The following is a 27,757-nucleotide window of genomic DNA, read 5'->3' as shown; positions in this document are numbered from 1 at the left end:
ACAGCAATGAGAGATCAATAATTGAAAGTACAGCACCCGAAATGTTGTTTTCACTCATCTTTTTTTTTTTTTTTTTTTGGGGGGGGGGAGTTCATGTGTGATGGGAATGTGATCTGAACTTGGTCTGATCCAATTACTGGATGAAATCTGTAGTTTGAGCTGAACTACATTTTGGATTTGCTTGGATTTTTCACCTTGGATTTTCAGTCACTGCACGTGTGTGTACTTTTTCCACACAAGACAGTATTTTCACAATAAAAGCTCTGAAAGAATGACTGATCTCTAGCCATGGGGATACTAGAAGGCTTTTATTTTGTAATGGTAAACAAAGTCTTGTATTTGTAGAAAAGCACAAACAGGAGTGCAATACGAGTGGATGTGTACTATTTTTTGTGTACTTTTAAAATTTTATTATACTTTAAACTTCCCACTGTGTTTTCTATAGTTGCTGTTTTATTTATTGTATTATATTTAGTGAAAACAAACAGAACCAAGAAGCAACATGCACCAGCTTTACAAATTCATAAACTGAATCTAGGTCTAAAAATGCTCAAAAACAAATGTGTAAATGAAGCTGCGACTCCTTTCACTGTCCTGCCGACCTCCTTTCTGTGTTCTAACCTGTACGTGCGGTGCAGCTCCATCATCTTGTCCTCCAGCTCCTTGGTCTGACCCTGGGCCAGCTTCATGTTCTTGGCGTAGTCGCTGGGGTGCACCTCTGGGTCATACTCGCCCAACTCGGACTGCAGGGCGTAAGAGCCCAGCAGGGCCAGGGTGACGAAGGAGCACGGAAGACGACCGTGCAGGATGTCTTTACGCAGCTGGAGACAAAGGTAGTACCTGCAACACACAAGCTGAGGTTATATGAGCTGTACGGCTCTCAGTTAAAGGACATTTGGGATGCAGACACTAACTCAGTGGTTCCCAACCTTTTTGGCCTCGTGACCCCATTTTAACATCACAAATTTCTGGTGACCCCAGACATTCAAAACGGAGACTTTTTGTTTTGCTAAAATGAATTTGTTTTTGATCATGTAATAGTTTGCTATAGTATGTTGCAAATAAATGTTAATTTTAGATGACATTTAGTCTATATAATGTATATTATTATGGACAGAGACTGTAAAGCCAGGTGTAGATTACTGCACAAAGCGAGAATTTTATTTTCCTTGGTCTGAATATGTACAGTCAGTCCAGCTGTGATTTACAAGGCTGACAATTAATACTGAACAAACAAGAACTCAAACTATGAATTATGAAAGAGCTGCAGCATCTGAAACTGACCACAATGAACATTTGAAAGATAAACAGTACCACAGTGCTTCAGTTTCAGCTTCACAGTTTGTCTTTTATGTATTGGGATTGTCTCTGTCAACTCACCATATATTTTTTATTAGTAAGTTGTTGTTTTTTTTTAATTAATTACTAAAAATTTCAGGCAACCCCATTTGAATTTCAGGCGACCCCACGTGGGATCCCGACCTCAAGGTTGAAAAACACTGTACTTAGTGTTTCCAAGCGTTCGAGTATGTGTTGCTGTCCAGATGTCAGAAACTGTACTCACTGTCATCATCTAGCCTACAGTAAGTATGGACTATATTTACTGAATATGCTCTTAAAGAATTTAATGTGGTAAAAATCAATTTAACCCATTAAGACCCAAACAGCTACTGATCTAAAATGTTTAATACTTGTTGATCCACTAATTATATCAATATATGTAAATAATTGGTGTAAAATGCAGTTTGTCATCTTTTCATGGTCATCAGATATGACCCATTTGGATGTTCAGAGGTTCTGTAGTTACCGTGGAAACACCGTCATCTTCTATAACATTGATTCATCAGTAAAACCCATGAAGTTTGATCAATGACAGTGGATGGATACACTTGTTTTACGTTCAGTTAATGATATATTTTGTTAAGAATTTCACTTTTTCTTCAGTTTTGTCTATTTCTGATACAACAATCAATTTTAATCTGAACTTTTATGAATATCTACATGATCAGTACATTAAATGTGGGGAAAAACCTGATTTTTGTTGAAAAAAAATGCAAAATACAGAGGATACTTTTATAATAAATGGTGATAAATCACTTAAGAAAGTTTAAATAAAGAGAAATATTAATTTGGGAACTGCCACAAAAGTAGCACTGGGTCTTTATTGGTTAAAGAATCATTAAGTAGACTTTGAGTTACCATTTTCTTTTCATTGTATTATCAAGTTTAAGAATGAATACTTAATTATATGATGATGTGTATAATATAACGTGATCTTTCTTGGTTCTCTTTACCTTTGATAAAAACAGAATATAATTACAGTGAGGAACCTACTCTTCAATAACTGAATATAGCTCAAAGTATAGCAAGATAATAAAAATAAAGTGAAATAAACTGAACTCCCTTTGACGCTCCACCTCTTCCAGTCATACCGTGTATTATTTCTTATGCAGTACCTTGTTATGTCTTCAGAAAGCTGGGCTGGGTCTGGTGGATAGAACTTCACATTAAAGGTGAAATTATAGTTGGCCCCTTGAACCTGTCGGCGGATCTCCTTCGTCAGGTCCATCCAGACCTGATCAAAAAAGAAGCCTTTTTTACATGGAATTCAATATACAGAAATCATGTCTTCATCACCTTTAGGGTAATGCACCCACAACATCAATTCTGGTCTTCCTAAACATAATGGGGCCGTTAAATGTAAAATGACAGATGAAATCCTGCTCACCTTCATGGTGGGAGTCTCCCAGATGGCCAGACCATAATAATCCTTCTCCAGCAGGTTGAGGTGATCACACACTTTGTCAAACAGGTCCTGACCTTTAGCGTGTTTCTGAGATGCACATGCAAACACACACACACATCAGGTTTAGATTTGTTTAGGGGGAACTACATAGACTCATATTAATTCCCTGAGGACGTCCATCACCTATAACCTCTGCTCTAACCTTAAAGGGGTCACATTTTGGTAAGCCCACTTTTATTAGTCTTTGGTTCATTTATTTGTATATTTGGACCCTAATAGTTCCAAAAGTTTGAATTTGAACCCTCCAGGTGCTGCAAAGCTACTGTATCTTTATATTCATTTTGGGAAAAATTGAGTGGATTTCTACAACCTTTTTTAATTCCTGATTAATTTGTTACATTTTATACCTAGTTACATCACAACATGTGCACATATAAGGTCAAGACTCCCGACGAACATTTCTCAGAGTACGCCATAATTGTTTGTCAGCAGCAGGAGTTGTAGTCCATACTGCAAATATGTCCAAATTTCAAGCCGATTACCTCAAATGTTCAGTTGCTGGTTGAAAGGGACAGAGCAGCACAGCCAACAACCTGGAGGGGGTGAGGCGTTCAAGGTTCAAGGTTCAAGGTTCACTTTACTGTCATTACATGCAGTATATACACGAAATGAAATCAGCACTCAGGACCAGCAATGTACATTGTAAAAATCCTATAAAAATGAATCCTATAGTAAAATACTCTGCTATTTAGTCTGTTAGCAACGTTTTTAAGCATGACAGTCAGTAGCTGAGAAGCCGTTGCACTATTGCACGCCGCCATCATCTATTGGTGAAGTGAAGTGACTCATGTGCATTTAAAGGGCCAGCGCTCAAAATGACCTTTCTGGTATCATTACTCAGAAATAGGGTTAAAGATGGACCTGTGGAGTTGAATTAATGAAGAATTCAGACCCAAGCATAGCATTTACAGTTTATGTAGACCACAGGGAAATGTTTTAAAATGCATAATACAATTTAAAAAAGCAAAATATCACTCCTTTAAACGATCGACATGGAAGATTTGCATGTGCTTATCTAAATACATGAGGTTTGTTTTGGGAGTCTATGTTGTGTTGGGAGCTGCTCAACTTTTGATGCAAGCTGACTGCACTCCTAAGTCAATAATATTTAGTTTTGCACACTGCTGCTGCTGTAGAGGAGCAGAAAACAATGAACAGCTTGTTAGTGAAGATAAGAATTTTTCTGTGTATGTAAAGAGTTCTTTACATAGAAATCAGTGTCTTGTGTCTGTTGGATATTTGTGCTTGAACAGTAGTTAAGTTAGAAATGGAGTTAGCTAATATTCAAAAATGGCAAAAACATACTCAACACAAACTTCACTCTAGTATACGAGCAAATCTTCCATATATAAGCTTTAACCTCCTCCTAATACTAAAACAGGTCTTCATTTTCATGTTTAACCCTATGACGCCAAACAGATCATATTTCATGCATGAGTTTTGAAGCCCTCTACAAGATCCGTGTGATATTGTTTTTTCTTGAAAAACCTGATGCATACAATTAGATACATGCAATACACAGATAATCCACCAGGGGGGAGGAATTAGTTCACCAGAGGCCTTCCCAGTGACACTACAAGATTATCATTAATGAGGAAGGAGGCAGAACTTTGCCAATTTTGAAAAGGAATTACCAATTTGTTAGACATGTTTGTGTTTTATTATGTTTTTGTTTGTTCAAAAATAATAATATTTGAGCACTGAGACCCGATGTATCAAATATGATACAAAATTGAAACTCATTTATGGAAATTGATATTTGAAAAAAAAAAAAAAAAAAAACAGGGTTAATGTCTTTGCTTTAAAGGTTCAGGCTTTACATGGTTAATAGTTTACATTATGGGGCCCTAATTTCTGTTGCCATAAGAAAACCAAAAGATTCACCTCCCAATAACATAACACATTAAACACATGACTGATTCAACCCCATGGGTCACAGGACCATGTATTAGGCACAACAGAAAAGTCTGAATACATGGAGCGTAATTTGAGAATATTGACTAAACTCATCGAGGTACTGCTGAGATGTTTTACTTGGAATGTTTAATATTTAGTACAGATGATGCAAAAAGAGTGTGCAATCTTAAGTACTGTTGAGATAATTAAGTGGGCAAATAATACTGCATAGGTATTAAATATCATTCTTCCCACAATAAAATGTAGGCTTTTCACTGACAACTCCTATTTATAATCTTAAAACATTTGCATATCTTTAGACTTTCATTTTTCACTTTCATGAGCATCATAGACAGGAAGATTAGAATAATTTTTCATTGCAGCTCAACATACAAAATGAAAATTAAAACGAAATGAATGTGAAATGATTACTGTATTCCTAAATATAGCACTTGTCATTTTTTCTTTCCTGGTTTCAGTCTATGCGTGTGTTAAAGTGTAACATACGTATAGAAGAGTCTGATATTTTTATTTTTAAATCTGTTATTTAAATGAACCAAAATGGTATGATTTCACTTTTTTGGTCTTAATTCTATTTTTACATCTACGCTGTTAAATCCATTATTCATTCATTTTTCAGAGCTGTATTTTTTTGGTCATATATGCATAAATGAACATTTATTTTGATGTGGTCAGACTGTTTCTGAGTCAGTGTGAGTGGCTGCTGTGTGTCTTACCTCCAGCTCACACTCGTACAGAGTGTCGTCCAGCAGGGTCACTTTGATCTCCATGGTCTTGGGTCGGCGTGGAGCTCTGGGAGTTTTAACCTCCTCCTCTGCCGCCTTCTCGTCCTTGTCTCCTGTGGTGCCTCCTTCGGGTCCGGGCTCCTTCTCCTTCTCCTCCTCCCTCTCCTTCTCTTTATCCTCCTCCTTCTCCAGCTCAGCCTCCTGTCCTTTTTCCTGATCGTTGTCTTTGTTGTTTCCACCCTCCTCCTCCTCAGCGTCCTTCTTCTCTACCTGGACCACCTGGAAAAGACACCTCCATTACAATGCAGGTTTATGATAACCATCCTGAAACATCTGCCTGTGGCCCATATTTAGTCTAAAAACAGTCAATGTTACCTCTGGAGGCATCTATGTGCATTTACAATACCTTTAACCCTTGATCGGGCAAGTGACTATTTTTGGTAATTTCCATATACATTACAAATGACAGCAACAGTTCTAAAATACATGTTCCTTTCACCTTACACCTTTTTATATTTACTTCTTGAATTTTATTTATTTATTTTTTTCCCACTTATGGGTAAGGAACCAAATATGGTAACTTCATTGACCTTGACTTTCCACATAACAATAAACATTTGGAAACATTTCACAAAACTAATAAAGTCTTGTTAGGTCCTCCAATAACACACTGAACTTCAGAGTATTTATATATAGATATGTGTACAATCATTTATCCCCCTTGAAGTAGGCTTGTCTCTACTGCAATACAATCAGCCCACCATGATAGTTTTGCACAATACAAACGGGAATATATACTGAACAACAAAAGAAACGCAAGTATGTTTCGGTATTGGTTTATATGGGAGTTTTATTATGAATATTGGTTTCATATGAGATATTTATATCCAGCTGTGAAATTTACAGTGGGTCTCTCTTGCTGTCCTTGTAGCACTGAGTTGATGGTCACGGAGATGGGCCAAGCGAATATGGCGATCCTGATTACGGGTGGTCACACGTGGTCTTCCGGATCTTGGTCTGTCCCGAGTGGTCCCTGTGTCACAGAATCGAGTCCTCAGCCTACTGATGGTGGACTCGTGCACTTGCAGACGTCTGGCAATGTTGCGAGCCGTTAAACCAGCATCAAGCATACCAATGGTGCGTTCTCTCAGATTATCGTTAAGGCGAGGCATCGTGGTAATGCAGTAACTTTTGAATCTTACCATTTCTTTTTATAGCCCCCGGATAAACAAAGGGAATTGCCACTCCCGTTTGTTGCTCCCACTACCATATCACTCAAAACGTACCGCACCTCCGATACTTTGTACACGTGCTCAACACCACTCGTGGTCGTGTTTGCCTGCAAACACACGCTCCAATGGTTACAACTCACTTATTGTAATGTGTATCTCAGTTGACAACTCAACAGGACAGCTGAACTCTTGCCTAAATTAACGACCAAAACTTGCGTTTCTTTTGTTGTTCAGTATATTTATATTTTATTTAATTTATTCATCTGAATAAAACAGCCAGATAACTCTTATAAAAATATTACATTTTTGGCTTGTTGGCATCCATCCACATCGTCTACACACTGTACAGTCATGTGACTACACAGTGCACCAGCCTCACTGCCTGTACAGACTCCAATCATTTTTTATTGAAGGTGCAGATAATACTCAGACTGCACGCAAAAGCATCAATATGCATCCCAGACTACACATGTGATTGCCTCTCTGGAGTTATTTTTAGACCCAATATTCCACACGGTCTACAAATGTGAATAAAGCAACATGGTTTTGCAGCAAAGCCCACCTGCCAAAGAATCATGAGAACTGTTTTATTCTTTTGTTCACTCACCCATACGGATTAATATATCTTAAATTTGGTTTAGTATGTTTTATATGTGTAAAGTTACAGTTGTGAATGTCAGAAACTCATTATAAAAATTTTGTTATAATCATACTAAAATCTTTTTGTGATGACTAAAAACAATGCATGTCAGTGAGTTTCCTGAGTAACGTCAGGATATTTCATGACTTTTCTTTATATCATAGCAGTAAATATCACAGGGTCATTCCACACTTTTTCAGTATTAGACTAAATGTAAAACCTGTATCTTATCAATCCAAATGCCACACAGCAAGAGCTTTTTGATTTCTAACAGCCTTCTGCCAGTGACTAAATGATTGCGCAACATTAAAATGAAGACCTGATCCAGGCCTCCTGTACAGTTCCTGTACGAGAAGGGTTGATCTTAATCCGTCCACACATTTTTAAAAGAGGACATACAGTCAGGGAATAAATTATTAGACCATCCCTTGTTTTCTTCAATTTCTTGGTCATTTTAATGCCTGGTAAAACTAAAGGTACATTTTTTTGGACAAATAGAATGATAACAACAAAAATAGCTCATAAGAGTTTAATTTCAGAGCTGATATCTAGACATTTTCCATGTTTTTTTGATAATAACCATATCACTTCAGTTCTTGCATATCTATGGCATTGTACTGACAAAAACAGTGCTTTTAGGCATTCCATGTTTTCTTTTCTGTCTGTTTTAGTCACATGATACACACAAGAGTTAGTACTTGATTGCATAACCATTGTTTTTGATGACTTTGGATGGTCTAATAATTTTTTCCCTGACTGTGTACTGTAGACAGTTCTGTACACATCTTTTCCCAGCCTGACCTGACCCTCAGCACTGCTGACCGAGTGCTGATCCAGGGCGACCTCTCCTTCTGTCCTCAGCTCTGGCTCAGGGTCAGCGATGGGGGCTTTAGCTTCTTCCTCCTCCTCCTTCCCCTCCTTCCCTCCCGCGTCGCTCTCACACTGCGAACGCCTCTTCAGGAAGGAGGAAAAGAGGCGAGAGAGGCCGCGGCCGGCAGAGTTGCGGTTACGAGGCCTTAGCTGCTCCTCCTCCGGTGACGGCGGCCTGGCATCCTGGCCCGCCTCTTCCTGCTGCTTTGGCTTTTTCTGGTGACTCTCGGCCTCGTCTGTTGTCATGGCAACAGCTGGGGAAATCGAGCAAAACGTGTAGTCAAAAATCAACCCTATAAATATCCTGAATCAAGTAAGATATCATTATATATCCATGTATGTCGACGCCAGATAGACAAAGTGAAAAACGTCTGTATAATTTTATTTATTTCACTTGGAAATTAAATAAAAGACCACAGAGCAACAGCACAGATTAGAACAGTGATCCTGATTATAAGGGACACTAACACATTTAATTTCCTAATGTCAACTTTAACACATGGACAGATTGAGCTAGGGCCGCGTGATATAGCTAAATTAAATCTGGATTCTTTTCAGAGAAACTAACAATTCAGTTTGAATGTTTTTTTCTCCTTTCTACATGACTTCGAGACACAATATCAAAAACTATTTTATTAAATTAAACTATACACTGTGCATGTACAATATCATCAAAAACAAAAAAAAACACTTGCAAGGCTGTATACATTATTATACAGTAAACACAATTTATTCACCAAGAAAGGAAGCATGATTTCTAAAGAAAAATCATGTAATTGTAATGAAATGAAAATGTACGTACGAGATATCATCTTTTATAATTTACCCAGTTAGAAATATATTGGAAATTATGATTACTTATGAGAGAAAATACCTGTTACCTTGCTGTTATCATGGTTACTCTTGTGTACACGTGTTCATAAGAAAACTCAGTAAACCATTTATCCTTCCTAATAACACATCATTATCAATTTCTGCAGTCTATGTCTCAGTATTCTGGGTCACTAAAAGATGAAAAATACAGTAACTTCAGTAACAATACAGACAAAAATCCTGTTCAGAGACACAACAGCTGTCTCTAACCCTAATAATATCACAGTACAGTGTATGTGGAACTTTTTTCCCTGACTTAAAAGGCATGCAAAAATAGATTTTCATCTTTGTAAAAAGCTCCTAATAATAGCGCAGCAGAAGCGGCGGCAGAATTTCTACAACCCCACCCGTCACAGAGATGATTCATTACCATGGAGTAACCCCTGGTTGGTGCTCAATGCTGCGAGGTTAAGAAAAGATGATGCGACACATAACTAATGTTAACCCTGTTATGCAATGATCTAATGCACAAAGAAAAGCCACGACCATGAATTTAAAAATCCTGCGAATGAAAAATCCTCCAGTCGTCCTGAGCTGTAGGTCACTACTTACACAGCAGGTTTGTTTTGACTGTTTTACAGTATCTCTGTCTATATATAGTTCCACGGGGGTTAGATAGTACTGTCTCACTGTCAGTTGGTGCTAATGGTGCTAAACTCTGGGGATGGCTGATTCTCACATGCCTGCTATCTTGTCTGCCTGTCAGATCACTAACTCTGCTCGCCGTCTTTCCTCAGTCTAGTAACAGGACTTGGCTCGTGGCTATTGTGGCCATATGAGAGCTGTCTGCTCACATTTACATTCCGCCTGCACACTGCCACTTCTTTACAGCCGCAAAAGTGGGCGGCTGCACGAGCCTCATCAGCTGGCAGCTGAAACAACACAACAGTCAGACGTGTTGTTGCTGCGGTAACAACAACTATGTCACAGGATGAAAATAGGTACAATAATAAGCTCGTTATACGACTTCCAGCAAAGAGAAATGATCACTTTATTCACAAAGCGGCTGAAGATTCATTTTCTTAAATTAATAACAATGCTTGAGTTTTTTACTAATTGATTCAGTGATTCTTCTTCATGGGTTATAAGACATTTGCAGACGTCAAAACTCTTACTCTTTGGTCCCAGACATAATATTTTGCCTTCTCAAACTCCAAAACCTCATCAACAAATTCTGCAACAAAAGATTTTCTTTTTCAAAAAAATACCTCATCTACAAAAACAGTTAGTACCACCTTACTGCTACAGCTTGGGATCATTTTTGGAGGATTTTGGAACATGTTAAACAGTTTTAGTCTTGCACCACAGTGTAGGGGATAATGCTGTTGTCAAAACAATACTAAACCAACCCATTCAACAGATGACCCTGATGTTTCATTACAAGTTTTAACAATTATTTATTTTACCTGATATAGAAACACTGCATTCAGAGACACATCATAGTTCATTTCAGATTTCATGATAATAATGTTGCATCATCCTGTACAGCGGCCACAAAAAGCACAAAAGGCCCTTGTTTTATATTTAAGGGAATATTAATTTTGCTGGTCTGCATTCAAACATAGTGACAGTCATGCACCTGAAAACTGGATGACACCCACTGAAAAGCAGAAAAAAAAGAGGACACCCATTTGGAGATACTGTAGAAACATAGCTCGATGGAAATGACTTGATCCCTCTGTAGAAATACATTGATCATTCTAAGACAGGGGTGTCCAGCTCATTTTAGTTCAAGGGCCACATCCTCCCAATAAGATCTGAAGTGGGCCGGACCAGTGAAATAATCACACAATAACCTATAAATTATGTCAACTACATACTTTTCTCTATGTGTTACATTGAAAACAGTAAAATTACATGATAAAAATGTTTACATCTACAAACAACCACAAAAAATGAAATTTGTTTAAGAAAAATAAGTGCAATTTTAACAATATCACATGTGCATTACAACTCACAGATCACAGTGGATCTACAAAGACAAAAAACATTTAGTGACAAGCAGAATATTGGTAAAATTACACTTAGCCTACTTCTCTTAAGACATTTCATGTTGTTCATATCTGTTCAGGTTTTTCACATTTTTGTGAAAGGATAGATTTTCATTTAATTTGCCTTTATTTTTTACACTAAAACAAAAAGAAGAATTGGAGTTGACATTATTTATAGGTTATTGTGATATTATTTTACTGGTCTGACCCACAGGAGATCAAATTGGGCTTAATGTGGCTCCTGAACTAAAATGATTGTTAATATTCAGTGTAATTTTTGCATTTCACATATTCATCCCACGAGCTGGATTGGACTGTTCGGTGGGCTAGTTTTGGCCCTCGGGCTGTATGTTACAAAAAACAACACCTATTTTCAGGCAGTTATACACTAATGAAAACATAATTATAAAATATTGCATCTCTGCACTTACATCTCCCTAAATCCTTGTGGAGCTTTATTTTAGGCAGAACAAATTAAAACCCTGCATCGTAAGAACAAGTCAAATCCAAGGTTAACAACCTCTATCCATAACATATGGGATGATGTCACGGACATCAGGCCCATGACCTGTGACACCGCTTTATCAATCTGCCTTTTACTGGTCCTGTAATTAAACTGCCTACTGAACTGCCATTTCATCCTGTTAAAATACATATTCGATTCTGCCAAATGGCCTTTAATGCATTCCTTTACCCCTGAACCTCACCTTAAAAATGAACACTGAACAAATTTTTGAGCTGTAAACTGAATTATATGCCAGGATGCACATAAATTCTAGTCATAATAAACATAAAAATTGACAAAAACATAAAAACTGTTCGTGCTGCTTCCTGTTTTAGAAGCAGCCTTCTCACGCTGTGGTAGAGTCAAATCTGAAGTGAGTGGCCGACCTGGCCTTCAGAACGTGGTGGGAATCTGAATAAAGCATGTGAAACCCTGAGCTCAGTTTGATTAAAGCTTTTACAAAAGGGTCAGAACCAAAACAGAGTTACAAACAGCTCTGCAGTAGACTGACAAAGAATACAAGGAGTTCAGCCTATAAGTACCACTCCTAACGGTAGAGAAGACCCTCGAATACAGCCTGTAGATGCAGGTTACAAGGGGTGTGCATTGGCAAGAATCTGGCGATATGATACAAATTAGAATACTAGGATCATGATACAATATATCACGATATATCATGATACTGTTAATAAGGCAATTTTTTGTTTGTTTCTTTTTTTTTTTAATGATTATTTCCTGGAAGAACTGAATTACACCAGAAATATGCAAAAACACTAAACACATTTTTTATTTGATAAACAACAACGTCTAAAGCTATATCACAAAATTTTCCTATGTTAAAACTTAAATTATGTTTTACAGACATTACATATTAAGATCCTGGTCAAATGTTCATATTCTATTAGTTCATAACTAACATCATAACATTATTTTTGTGTAATCCCACCAAAGGAACTAACATCTGCCTCTCAGACAGTAAAAAGTGCTTTTAGGATGCTTCAAATAACCATTATTTAATAAGACAGTGTTAAATATAAATAAGATATAAACAATAAAGAAAAACAAAAAACAAAAATGAATCTCCGCCATATCTGCATTTGAATAAATACCTAAAAATATCGATACAGTACTTTTTAATATTGATACAGTATTGTGAAATGAAATATCGTGATATATTGCAGAAACGATATTTTCTAACACCCCTACAGGTTACAGAATGTTAACACTGAAGTAAGAGAGATGTGAAACTACGCTGAACAAGGACTACCATGATAACATATGGAGGAACCACAGACGTATAATCCAAAGGTCAAGTGTCAAATACGGATCTTTTTATTTTATTTTATTTACCTTTATTTGACCAGGAAGTCCCATTGCGATTAGAAATCTCTTTTGCAAGGGAGACCTGGCCAAGGTAGCAGCCATACAAAGTCAAAACTATATAAAACACATACATGATACACAGTGAACAATAAAACAGAACAATTATTCAACCATAATGGACTCTCAAGAAAAACAGTATCATTCCTCCCTCATTGCATACCTCCATGATACTTTTAAAATCATTAACAGAGACGAATGTTTGTAGTTCAAGAGTTTTTTTAAGCTTATTTCATGACCGTGGTGCATGGTAGGAGACGTCTGTCAGAACTCGAGGAACAATCAAGAGCAGGGGTGTTAAACTCCGGTCCTCAAGGGCCAGTATCCTGCATGTTTTAGATATTTCCCTCTTCCAGCACACCTGGGTTAATTAATGATCAGCTCATCATCATGCTCTACAGAAGCCTGACAATGATGTAATGGCTTCCAGGTGTGATGGAAGAGGGAAATATCTAAAACATGCAGGATGCTGGCCCTCCAGGACCAGAGTTTGACACCTCTGATCAAGAGCAACCACTTGGAGATACAGTGGCAGAAAAAATTATAGCTCACCCTTGTTTTCTTCAGTTACTTGTTCATTTTAATGCCAGGTACAACTAAAGGTACATTTGTTTGGACAAATATAATGATAACAACAAAAATAGCTCATAAGAGTTTCATTTTCATTTCATTTTCTTGATAATAACCCAAATCCCCTTCAGTTCTTACATCAATATCTATGGCATTGTACTGACAAACACAGTGCTTTTAGGCATTCCGTATTTTCTTTAATGCCTGTTTTAGTCACATGGTACACACAGGAGTTGGTACTTGATTGCATAACCATTGTTTTTGATGACTTTTGATCGTCTAATAATTTTTTTCCGCGACTGTACATAGAAGGTAACTTTGCGAGCTAACAGAAAGAAGGTGCTGAGGTATTCTGGGAGTTTACCCAGAAGAATTTTATAGATGAACATATACCAATGTTTTTGTCTAAGAATAGTAAATGATGTCCGACTCCAACCCACTAAATCATAGAGAACACAGTGGAGAAGACGCATAATCCACTGAATCGACTCTCCTTAAAGTGGAGGTAGGTGTATGTCTGTACAGTATCTATGTCATAATACTGAAAGGTCTCAGAGCATCTGTGTGTGTGTGTGTGTGTGTGTGTGTGTGTGTGTGTGTGTGTGTGTGTGTGTGTGTGTGTGTGTGGGTGTGTGTGTGTGTATCTGCACAGTTCTGAGAAATTGAGAAGTTTTTAACTGGCGAATTTGGTGCCTACAGTTGAAGAATAGTCCCATCTCCACTTAAATATCTTTGACAAGTTTTTTCTTTGCAGAGAATGTGAAACAGGATTTATTTCTAAAATAAAAGCCAATCTTCAGTTTCTCTTTATACAGAGACAATCAGCCTCATTTTCCAACAAAGACCTGAAGCCATTTTAGTTCTCTACTTAGAAACATTGGACTCACAGGGCTTCAACTGTGAATGGTTGAGTTGTTGAATCTGATATAATGTATTAAATGCATTAAAACAACACAGGCTGCAGAATTTTTGTTTTGTCAGGAGAGTTTGGTTGGTTGAAACATATTCTTTTAGGTGGTAAAGCAAGAACAAATAACCCAATCCAACCCTTGTTCTATATTCTTTCTATATTCCTGCATCTCAGCTCCTTCCTGCTCCTGTTCAGTCATGCACTATGTATCTAGGATAGTATTACTTCACCTCAGTCAGGGTGAGGTGAAGTAATACTCAAATCATCCCCACATAAGACCTAACCTTATCTAACCTTCAAACCTTAACCTAATTCTGACCTCAACTCAGCCTGCCTTTGATGGGCCATCAGAAGGTGAGGACCAGCAGAAATGTCTTCACTTTAGAGGTCAGGTCCTTGGTTCAAAGATTCAAAAAGAGTCAAAGATTTATTTTTTTTTTTCACTGTCAGTTCAGTAGATGGACAGGACCTACAGAGAATTGAGATACTGTGTCTGTCTCAACTTGTTATTAAATGTCATGCAATTAAAAAAAACAACAGGTAAAAATAGAATAAGAATAAGTAAGTGGTAAAAAAAGAAAGATAAACTATAGACTATAATAGAATATAAAAGATATAAATCAAACCTATTTAAAACAGTAGTGGTAGTACAATATAGTACCGGTTATGAGGTGAGGAAGTTCAAAATAGAACAAAACAGCAGCAGATATGGCAACAGTGAAATGTGTAATACGATGCAGAAGACATTCAGTCGCAGATGTGAGAAATATCACAGATTGTAAGTCTGTGGTTCCCATCCTTTTCTGCCTCGTGACCCCATTTTAATATCACAAATTTCTGGCATTCAAAACAGACATTTTTTTGCTAAAATTAATTTGTTTTTGATCATGTCATAGTTTGCTATACAACGTTGCAAATAAATGTTAATTTTAGATGACATTTAGTCTATATAATGTATATTATTATGGACGGAGGCAGAAAAGTCAGGTGTAGATTACTGCACAAAGTGAGAATTTGATTTTCCTTGGTCATGATATGTACAGTCAGTCCAGCTTGGATTTATAAGGCTGACGATTAATACTGAATAAACAATAACTCAAACTATGAATTATGAAAGAGGTGCAGCATCTGAAACCAACCACAATGAACATTTGAAAGATAAACAGAACCACAGTGCTTCAGTTTCAGCTTCACGGTTTGTCCTTTATGTATTGGGATTGTCTCTCTCAACTCACCATATATTTTTTATTAGTAAGTTGTTGGGTTTTTTTTATCAGTTACTAGAAATTTCAGGCGTCCCCATTTGAATTCCAGGCGACCCCAAGGTTGAAAAACACTGTTGTAAGTCTACTGAGTCACAATGATGACACTTCTTCAGCCTTTTAAAACTGGCAACCAACCTCTACTCAACTGGTCTTTGAGGTATACGGATCTTTTTTTGTTTACTTCAGACATAAAAAAAAACCCTGCTTTAAAAGAGGAAGAGCAGCTAACTAAAACTGTATTTTCTTCATGTTCAGATCATCAGCAGCCTACAGTGCGTCTAAGTGTAACCTGAAATGTCTGCGCCGTCTTGCGCCACACCTCCGGGTCTACTGGCAGATTGAGGGTGGACAGAAATCACAGCTTGCCACCCCATGAAGTTTGAGGAGCTGCTGGCAGCCTGCAGTGCTGAGTGGATGCTGGCACAGCCGCACAAGTGCTGACGGGGCAGAGCGAGCGCGAAAGAGCGTGGGCTCGGCAGATCCAGGTGTACACACCGGAGTCACCACCAGACACTGACTTTTCATACAAACAACCAGGTTCGTGTTCAGTCAGCATGTGGTGTAAGGCAGCACTTTGTACCAGGTGTCACCAAAAACACTGGAGTCTGCAGGTTTTCAGTGCAGATGGAACTACATCTGCTCCTCGGTGGCTGACGCTGTGTTCATCAGTCAAAAGAGCTGTTTACAGGAAAATTTTAAAAAATGGTCATTATTCCACCAGCAGTGTTACTTTTATCTCTGATGGGTTACAGCAATTAGTTATAATTAGACAGAACAGATGAGACATTGTTTAGTTTATTAGGTTTAGTAACATCCTCTATAGTGACTTTGTGATTTCACATTGAGCTGGACAAAATGTATAATGTTTATTCTCATTTCTAACATTTCTTAAGGGGTGGGAATTGCAAAGAAACTCATGATATGATACGAGGAATCAATCACTTTTTGTCTGTTGAGTATATTAACCCATAAAGACCCAGTGTGATATTTGGCCAGTTCCCAAATGAATTTTTCTGTCTATTTAACTTTTCTTAAGTGATTTATCACCATTTATTATATTATCCTCTGCATTTTGTACTTTTTTCAGTGAAAATCATCTGCTTTCCTATGTTTAATTCACTGATGATGTTCATAAAAGGTTATTATATCAAAACAGAAAAAAATTACTTTTTTGGTAAAAATATATCATTAAATGAACATAAACCAAGTGTCTCCATCCACTGTCACTGATCCAACTCCGTGGGTTTTACTGGTGAATCAATGCTGTAGAAGATGACGGTGTTTCCATGTTCACTATGGAGCCTGTGAACGTCCAAATGGGTCATATTTGATGACCATGAAAAAAATGACAAGCTACATTTTACACCAATTTACATGGATTGATAGGATTAGTGGATCAACAGTTACTAAACAGTTTATATCAACAGATGCTTTTGGTCGCTGGTGAAACAAATGCATTATTATTGTTATTATTATTAGTAGTAGTAGTAGTAGTAGTAGTAGTAGTAGTAGTGGTAGAGTATAGTGATAGTAGTATAAGTCCATTTATCAAGTCAATTTAAGTCAATTAATCCGTTAGTTGCGACATCACCATTAACATGTACCCTCCAACCAAACCTAAAATATAACAGAAACAAAAACTGACCATACAAGGACGGCATGAACCACAAATACACAATTTCACTTTTTACACACATTACTCAACTTATTTCTTGTACAAACTTTAATAACAATTTAAAATAAAAACACCAATGTCCAGTTGAGTACAATAATGTCATACTTCAATTTACTGCTGACATCTGCTTCAGTCTTTTCATTCTTCCACACAGAAACTATAGTGATGATGCAGAAACAGTGACATAAACATTAGTTCCAAATCTCTATGAAGTAGAACTTAAATCTCCTCCCATCCCTGCAGATAATTAGTCACAAAAAAATTAATCCATTCTTTCATTTTCCTCATGAGGTTTGTGAGGGGAGCCTATCCCGGCAGGTGGCGTATAGACAAACAAACATTCACACGTATGGCTGATCTAGATTGACCAGTAAACCTATTTAATGGAGGGTGGGGGGAAGCAGAAGTACTTGGAGGGAAACCACTCAGACTCAGCGAGAACATGCAAACTCCACAAAGAAAGCACATGCCAAAAATGTTGACCATGCTTACCATTTAACTAATTAGCTTGTGAACATGCCTTTTCTTTACGATCATAATACACTGACCATGTTAAAAATGTTATCACAAGCAATTCTGCGATACTTGATACATTACAAGACAATTCTCTGATACATGATCATGTCTGTGTAACCGAAGAAGAAAAAGATCACCTGAGAAAGGCAAAATTATGCATTCATTCATCAAAATGTGTCGGTTTTAGTTTCAGTTTCGTAGGATTTGATAAGTAAGATGAGACAAAGGACAAACAGAATCTAAGTTCAGAACTTGTAACTTCCATGTCGACATCATTGCTGTTATTCTAAGATGTCTGGTGAGTCAAACTGGCAGGGGAATCCGTTTACAGCATCTAAATATATTATTAAAAAAAAACAAAAACTCAATGCCTAGCACCAATATGATTTGTATTATTTTTTTAAACTGTATTTTTCTTATTTTACAATAAACATGGTTAAACATACATAACACAAACAGCAGGATCAGGGAGTCAAAACTTACATTGGAAAAATAATTAAAAATGAGTTCATAAATAAAAATAAATATTAATTCTCACACAGATTTGTGTTATTTTTTTTAAATATGATGATCATTAGTGTCTTTAATTCATGACTTTTCCCTGTTTTCGTGCCTCATTAAATAATTATATAATAAAATGATGTGAAATCTTGGCTGATATTTAATAAATATCAGATAACATCTCCAGTTTCTACAACAAAATAACTTAGGATATATTTGCAGTTTTTAGCCATTAGCCATCCATTACAAAGTAGACACGTTCTCTAAACACCAGCGAAAGGCGCCCAGGTATAAAGACATTTCATTAACACCTATTAAAAGTTCAATATGGAACATTTGTCTGTGCTAGCAGCGAGTTATTTTTGCCTTCCGAGGTGATCCTACTTCCAAGCCCACAGTAGCTCATGTTGTACAATGTTACCACTGTAGAGGAGCTGAAAAGAAGCAATAAAGAATGTGTCCTCTTCATAAAAAGTAGTATCTTAGTGTAGATAAGAGACATTTCCATTAGATTAGTAATGAACTTCTATAAATGATAGGCTCTGAATATAAATCAGACTTCAACACAAACTTCATGTACTCATACAGCGGCCATAAAAAACCTTTCTCCTTGCCTGGAGAGACAACAATCTTGCTCAGATATAACAATGCCAGAGGTGAAGAATGGTTTACAGCATGTCATTTTACCAATATGGGCCTCTGAATGAAAACAATAAGGAAAGACTAGTTTATGTGAAGCAGAGCAGTATGGAGAAATAAATAGGCGACACAGAAATAAATAGAGGAAGAAAATGCTAAAGGGGGAATACTGAAGAAAATGTAAATAGAAAGCAACATGGAAATAAATGCAGGGATAAAAATTAAATAAGGAAAAATATAAATAAGAACAAAATAGAAAAATAAATGGTATGGAAATGAATTTATCAAGCCATTCTTATATTTCTGTATATATTTTTCAATTTGGCAGGTTCAGTCCTACATAGGGCAGGACCTTAACCCATAAAGACCCAAACATCCATCACCGACCAAAAGCATCTACTGATCTAAATGTTACATATCTGTTGATCCACTAATCCTATAAATACATGTAAATAACTGGTGTAAAATGCAGTGTGTCATCTTTTCATGGTCATCAGATATGACCCATTTGGACATTCAGAGGCTCCGTAGTTGCCGTGGAAACACCGTCATCTTCTACAACATTAATTCACCAGTAAAACACATGGAGTTGGATCAATGACAGTGAATCAAAATGCTTGGTTTATGTTCAGTTGATGATATAGTTTACTGAAAAAGACACTTTTTCTGCAGTTTTCTCTGTTTTTGATATCATAACCCTCAATTTTAATCTGAGCTTTTATGAACATCTACATGATCAGTGAATTAAATATAGGAAAATAAATTATTCATACTGATAAAATGCTAAATACAGAGGATAATATTATAATAAATAGTGATAAATCAATTAAGAAAGGTTAGATATAGAGAAAGTTTAGTTTGGGAACTGACACAAAAGTATTGCTGGGTCTTTATGGGTTAAAAAAATTAATTTCACTACTATGGCTGATAAAAATCTGACCTGACTGAGGCAAGGGTAATGGAGTAATATTCAGCATCATGAAATAATCACATATAATGTGAGCGATGATGTTAAATGGAATGTTTACCATATTTCCTCCAATAGGGATAATCATGACATCGACAAATGACACTGATATTGAATAAACTATGATATCACGTAATTTCTTGGACAACAAAATATGTAACAGGAACCTGGTGGATTTAAGATATTTTAATGAGGAAATATTCTTGTTATACCCATCATTTTTCTTATTAGGTGATTAAGAGTTAAATTAACAATTTTGTTTTTGATATGTGTATTATTGTCATGAAATGTACAGAGTTTAGTTTTGTTTTGGATATGTGCACTATTACTGCTATGAAAAGGACAGAGTTTACATCTTCATCCTGGAGGAGGTGACATTTTATTTTAAGGGTCAAAGGGAATCTTTTTTCACTATTTGGTCAAAATAGACAAACTATGTTAAATGTGTAATGGATGTGAATTGAATACATCGGTGATGGGAAAACATTTATATGATATACATTTCTGTTTAGGTTAATGTAAACATACACACCTTAATGTGTTTTATCTTGTTGATGAAGTAGTGGTGTAAGCCCTCTCCTCCAGCCCACTTTTCTTTCTTTATTTTATTTGTTCTATATTTGACTAAAAATTTTGGATTAGCATCTTCTTTCAAATTTGACGTGTGGATATTGAATTGTACCCCTAAGGGAAGTTTTGTAGAATTTGCTTTTCCAAATAAACAAAGAATGAAAAAAAAAGGAGTTTATTTTAATGCGAAATGCAAAAATGGACAGTCTATCCTTGATATGTACAACAATTCTGTGTCTTGTGTATAGTCAGAATTTAGAGGATTTTGAGTTACTTAAGGAATCTGACTTAGGAATTCAAGGTAGGTGAAGGATGGGGTAAGGGGTGGGAGATTATACATTAGACTTCATCCCGCTCCTTTTCAAATGTTTGATTTTCTTTCATATAACTCTTTGTTGTTTGATTTTAATGCAATATTCAAAATAAATAAATAAACAAACAATTAATATAATTGTGTTTGTGATTTCTTTTCTTGTTATTTGTTTTTCACGGTTTCCTGGGATTTACTGGTTTCAGTCAGTTGTCAGAGAAGGGTGTTTTATTCAGGCTTCAGCCTCTGAAAAATAAATAAATAACAGCAAAAAAATATCCAGCAAGCAAGCACACATTTCTATCTTCTTGGATTATTCTCCTCAGGTACTGTTGCACCTCTGCTTCAGTGGCCACGCCAGATGCCATAAAGGTCAAATATGTTTTGTGGTCTTTACGCCGAGGTCAGAAACACAGATGTACACCACCAGCTGCTATAAAAGCATGTGACATGATCAAATACCACAAAACTCCAAGTCTACTTTATTATGTTGTTGAGCTTCGCATTACGTTTTATTTATCTTATCCATCTGTACATCTGTAAAGGCTCCTACACTCAAGTAACGTAGTAATCTGATCGACGAGCTATCAGATGTGATTTAGGTCAACAATATTTTACATTTCTAAAAAAAATTCTGCATGGATTTAGAAAGTTTGGAGGTTTGGTTCAAAGGGTAATACTGAAATGCATTTGTGAAAATTAAAAACACACTTAAGCACATGTGCATTTATGACCGCGCGGTAGGTTGTGTCAGTGTGCTGAAAGTGAGCTTAAGGACTGAAAGCGGCTTTAAAATTAATCGGTCCCCGTGTGGGATTAAATCTGCTGTGTGCTGATGTGAAGGCCAGAGAGGAAGCTGGATGTTTATCAGTCACCGCTGGACGCCCCTCCCTCCCTTTCTCCCACACCCTCGCCTCTGATCCATGCGGCGCTGCTATCGCTGGCACAAACTCTAGGGACGACCCAGAAACTGGGAGCCGGTCTGACCCAGATGAAATAAAGGCGGGGGAATCTTTGATACAAAATACAATTACAGTAAAAATGTACACATAGCACTAATATAGACTAACACAGACATAGACATCTGTGTTGGTAAAGGGCACCAAGGGGTCACGCTGCTAATTGAGCCTTAGGGATGAAGATGTCACTCTCATCGCTGACAATAATGGAAGCGATCAATACCAAGAGAACACACAGCTCTGAGATGGTGCACGCATACTGAAAAATGTAGGCTACTTAAATAAGCTAAGTATATATTTAAATACTCAGGGGAAAGGCTAAAAAGAAAATCAAAATGTCAAGAAACCTTCAAACTCATAAAAGCAGTGTCCTTCTGACCCTTTAAAATAGAAATTAGAAGAGTGCAATAAGCAGAGAATAATTTTTAACATGATTCATCCTCAGAATACAAGCATAAATAGCACCTAGATCTTAAAATACACCCTGAATGGACATAATCTCACAATAGATAATGTTTAAGGGCTCATGTATGCTCTACGTTAAAGACGTAAACGGACATGGACGGAGCATTCTGTCCATCCTCTGCGTACATTAGATTTGTAATTCTGTCCGTTTTCCGGGAGCTTGCAGATGCGTACCCAGACAGAGAATATGGAGCAGTACCACCAGGAACTGTGGAGACAGTGTTGAGATTTGAAGAGAATAATTTCAAGAAATAGTGGAAATTTTCAAAGAGCGACTGTGTGAGTTAGTGAAAAACTACCGACACATTTATGACAACTACCCTTCTCAATATTAACATTAGTATCCACATTAGTAAAACCTCCTCTGTCATTGCCATGTTTACTATTGACTTTCTTCTTCTGCTCAAAAAACTTTACTCTTCTTCGTGGTATTCGGCCAGTATGTTAATTAAGAGCGGCGCCCTCTGGTGGATTGATTGAGAAACGCTCATTCCAACGCAATGGACACTTGGGAAGTATTAAGGCAGGGACACATGACAGCTATAGAAACAGATGTACCTATTTACGTATGTAAAGCCTGCATAAGTGAGCCTTAAAAGTGGCTGGGTGTTAAATCTTTTTTCTTTTTCTGATGAAAATGGTCTTCCAGTGTGAGATGCCTTGGCTAACTCCATGTCTGTTCTCATTCACAGCTACAATAGAACTGTCTGTAAGAAAACTTCTTGATGTTTCTTCCATTTTATATCTAGTAATTAAACAGTTTTCTTGGGGAAAGTTTTTTTTTTTTGTTCATCTGAACTTAGAGTTGAAGGACACATGCAGTCATAAGTCACTTTTCCATTGGACATCTACGCAAAACTTTACCGATATTTACTAAATTTTGAAAAAACAGAAGTGCGTAATGTCAGTTTTTCCACTAAATCACAAACGCAATGATTTGTTTATTTATTATCATGAGCTGACACAAGAAGTCATTCCATAAACATGGTGACCAACGTAAATATGGTATTGATTTACAGATATATTCATTATTATTATATATCACCCCTCTATCTCGTACTAAATTAAAAAATGATGGGGTTTCCTGGTGTGTCCACACATACTGCGACATGTTTCTTCCTCTTCTTCGCTTGTTGTAATGTACGTCAACATCAGTTTTTTTAATTCACCTCACTAGTTGCAAACAAAGGTCTTTCCATTGCAGTTTTGCATGATATACCATTTGCACTACACCCGAAAAACCACCTCTTGCCAGTGCAAAAACTTTTAATCGAAAAATGAGACTTTTGGCGAAATTGTCATTTTTCCATGAGGTAAATTTTTATGCTCAAGTTATATTTGCGCAATTTGAGGGTCAATGGAAAAGCGACTATATACTGTGCAGACTGAGGAAAACTGGTGAGCCAGGTAACACCATTACTGAGGTACTGACTGTCTCCATAGTCCACATCCATGATGACAGCCACAATAAACCGATTTCTATGATGAAAGTCAAAGTTGAAACACACCCTCTCGAGATCGTCAGTTCCTCTCTTTTGTTCCTCTACAGCAGCACAAGTATTTAACACTAGCAACTAGCATTAGCAGGGGGACATGGTAGCATAGTGGTTAGCGCTTATACCTTCCAGTAAGAAGGTCTGTGGTTCCATTCTCAGTCAGAGCAACGTCTTTCTGTGTTGAGTTTACCTGTTCTCTCTGACCAGGTATTCCCTGTCCTTAATAACAGGTATCCTACTATATAATGTACGTTCTGTGTCCGATCGATCGATGTTGCAGCACAGGAGGGCGTTTGTACGGATTTTCCTCAGCCTTCACAGGCCCAATCGCCACCAAACTCACCAAATGAATAGAAACATTACCTGACCATCTACTAGGCACAATTTTATGTCCGTATTCAAATGTTGTGAGGTATGATGGGGGATTTTAGCCTTTCTCTACTTTGAATTCTTCATCCCTGCCGCCATACTCCATTTTTGGAAGTGGTTATGCTGCCGTTCATGAAATTTCTACTGCTAGCAGACGATGCTATAATGTGAAGGCTACAGTTCACTACCGCTGTATGAATTTAATCATGCTTGACAGGCCAAACAAATACATGCTCTTCCCTTAATGCCTCACATGTCGCCTCAAATTATTACCTGCACAATACATGATTAAATGGTAGTTTATAAATGGATAGTGGTGGCAGACAAGTTCTACTTATCATGCTACCGTACAATGGCACCACAGGTACAATGTCGCTAGTGTATATATATATATATCTATATATCTATACATATATATATATATATATATATATATATATATATATATACACACATGTAAACTCGTATGCACAATTCTGGCTGTAATGTCATAGTAATGCTACATGATGCTTGTAACAATATACATGTTCTGTAAATCCACATAACCAGAGGAACATCAGCAAAAAGCTCAACAAAATCAATTTGTAGAACACAACTCAAACAACAAGCACTTAAATGGTAAAATATCAAGAACAAGCTAAGAGTCAAGACCGGGACATGTCATTAATAATTTCATAAAACAAAATACCAATATGATAAACTTTGCACCGCTAAGCTAAAGCTAAGCAAATCCAACAGTGCAAGTATTATTTATCTACTTCTAAAACTCACTGAAAGAACCAGAGAAGAGCAGAGATAAAGGTCACATTATAAAGTGATGATTATGGATTTTGTCTTGATCCTGATTTGTTTTTTTATGAAGGAAGCTTCTATCGGCTAATCCATTGTTTGGTTTTATGTTAAAATGATTCTGACAATAAACAAATAAAACAACCATCTCCCAGCGCAACACAGATTTCACGATAAACTTCACATAACTACAGGGGCATGTTTTATTCCTCCATACTGAAAGTCAAACAAATTGTTTAGAATAGAATAAAATCATTATTTTGTTTTTTGTTGAGAACATGCATACAAACTATTCCTGTTTGGAGGTGAAGTCCTGCCCCTTCTGGTTGTGTCCCATGCATGCAAAAGTTACATTACAGTCAAAGACAAGACACAAGTAACTTTGTGATCCCCTTTAAATTATGCCACCATTTACACATATGATGTTTATCAATTTAAAAGATAATTTTGCAAGTCAAGAAAGTAGTGGTTTGTTCTAAAACTGTTAAAGAATGAGACTGTGAAAATACATAAATACAAAAAATTACACACCCGAAACTAGAGACTCATTCCATGATCAGATCAGACAGACTTGTAGTGATTTTTAGGGTGACTTTTAATACTTATTCACATCCTTATCAAAGAACAAGGTCAAATATACGTCGGTAACAGCCATTTTGGTATTGGTGACATAGGGCTGGGCGATAAAACGATAATGATATATATCGTGATATAACTTTTCCTTGATAGAAATATGAGAAATGCTCGATACAATCTCGATAGAATTCATTTGTCCATGTTTTGACAGATGTAAGAACAGCCAATCATAATTAAGTAGTGTCGCACCAAACCAATCACGCTAGAGCCACGGCAAGTTAGGTTGACACACACAGCACAGGCGTAAGAGCAGCTGCAGCTGCAGCTGCAGCACACATGCTAATGTTTGGGCTGCAGTGGGAGGTAATGAGTGTTCTCCCTTGGGAGAAAATGTGACAGAGAACTTGGGCGACCAGGTTACTGAAAAGTAGGGTGTAGCATAGAAGCTGGAAGTCAGACATTCAGAGCATGTTAAGTTTCATTTTTGGTTTACACCAGTAATGGCAGTTATGGAACACAACCCCACATATATACCCCAGCACTGTCTCGTGAAGATAGTCTGTTTTGTTTGGGTTCTCTTTTAAAACTTGAAAGCTTTTGCCTGCTGGTCAGACGTTTAGTTTAGTTTTAAATATATGGACCTGTTTTATTTATCTGAAACAGTTGTAGAACGTTCTTCAGTACATCTGTCATGTTCAACCTCTGACAGAAAATAAATCATATTTAAATCAAAAATAATGTTCTGATGTCTTCACAACTAACTTATGAGTAACGGAAAATCCAAGCTTGGCAAAAATAGTGATTTGATTTATATCGTGATACATATCGAAATCATCTGATATGAAAAAAATTACTGTGATTTGATTTTTTTCCATATCGCCCAGCCCTGTGGTGATGTGTATTATATGAGATGAGAGATGAAGTCCACTGAGCCATTTCACAAAACTAGATGTTACTTTACCAACTACAACACAAACTTTAACTTTCTTAAGCTGTAAAAAAAAAATTTCACAGAGAGACGAACATCATGTACTAAATGATAGCACAACTTAAATGTAATAATAAAAACTGTCACTTGCCACTGGCCAATGTTCATGCTTTTTCCAAGTTAGGTCTCTTGATCTACACTGGAAAGAGCAGAGCTTTGCCTTTCTATGACTCTAAAATTCAGTGTCAAGACCATTATCCACGCAAAGGGTTGGTTCATGTAAAGCAACATCAAAATAACAAAAACACTGCCTTAAAGAGCCTGATTTGTGACACTATGCTGTAAAAAAAAAAAAAAAAAAATAGATCACTATATGAAATGATAGACGTTTGTGTTGTCACACGATGTATATCTCATAACTCATGAAAAACCCCACACACATATGTAAAATTTTAATATGGTCTCATGCAGAGACTCAATCGAACACTGAACAGTAGTAGTGCTGTGGACATATTTGTGTTCCCTATGACGCAGAGCTCCATTGTTGTCCAAAAACTATTAAAAGCACATGACTGTGGCACACTGTTACAGCGGGTGACACGTTCTTCACTGAACACACACACAGTTTCAGACTCAACCCCACATACACCATCCTGCTGCCACAAATATGCAGGAGAAAAATCGGATTCTGAAAATAGTCCACTATTCTTCTCTTTGACTCACATTTTCTAAAAAAAAAATGTCAGCTGAAATGACAGTTACCTTTTAATGTCTTTTCTTTAAACATAATATTAAAAACACAGACATTTCAGCCCATGTTTTGCCAGCAGTCTGGAGACATGAAAAGACATCAAGTGGGAACTAACAGCATAGAAGTGCGAAATAAATTAGGAGGCGAGAGATAAATATAGAGACCGATGAAGAGGCAAATGAGCCAAGAGAGTCAAAGACACGAAGGAGAAGTGGCACAAGGACAAAATCATATTTTTTATGAACATCACCCATCAAGTGGCATTTGGATGGATCATATTTCAATTTAGAATAGACACTAATTGGTACATTTTACAGTGTAATAATGTATTTGTCAGTGCTTGCAACTGTCTATTGGTTCCACTGCTCTAAATGACCTCAGACATGTTTTTATCTCTCTTCATCCACCTGGCCAGTCACCAAGACTAGACGCTGAAGCCACTAGAAGCTAGATTTAGCTTTTTTTATATCTATACAAAAAAAGTCTCAAAACAAAAAAAATGCCCCCACAAAAACCTTGCACTTCTCTGTAGAAATACTTACCAGGGCCCATGATAATCTCA

General features: G+C 36.8%; 1 protein-coding gene across 7 annotated transcripts in view; it reads right to left on the bottom strand.

The window, feature by feature from the left end:
- The window catches only part of epb41a (erythrocyte membrane protein band 4.1a), a 101,931-nt gene that overhangs the window by 64,661 nt on the left and 9,513 nt on the right, over positions 1-27,757 (bottom strand). For all 7 annotated transcript variants that reach the window (XM_030146977.1, XM_030146979.1, XM_030146978.1 and 4 more), the window contains exons 2-6: positions 8,122-8,444; positions 5,440-5,727; positions 2,729-2,833; positions 2,457-2,575; positions 622-840 (exon numbers count right to left, since the gene is read on the bottom strand). In XM_030146977.1, the coding sequence (XP_030002837.1) occupies positions 622-840; positions 2,457-2,575; positions 2,729-2,833; positions 5,440-5,727; positions 8,122-8,436 (1,046 nt within the window). In that variant the 5' untranslated portion in view covers positions 8,437-8,444. The remainder of the gene's footprint in view (positions 1-621; positions 841-2,456; positions 2,576-2,728; positions 2,834-5,439; positions 5,728-8,121; positions 8,445-27,757) is intronic.

The sequence above is a fragment of the Sphaeramia orbicularis genome, chromosome 11 (assembly GCF_902148855.1).
Source record: "Sphaeramia orbicularis chromosome 11, fSphaOr1.1, whole genome shotgun sequence".
NCBI classification, from domain to species: Eukaryota; Metazoa; Chordata; class Actinopteri; order Kurtiformes; family Apogonidae; genus Sphaeramia; species Sphaeramia orbicularis.
Note: the sequence above shows the minus strand (reverse complement) of the source record. Positions and strands in the feature narration are given on the sequence as shown.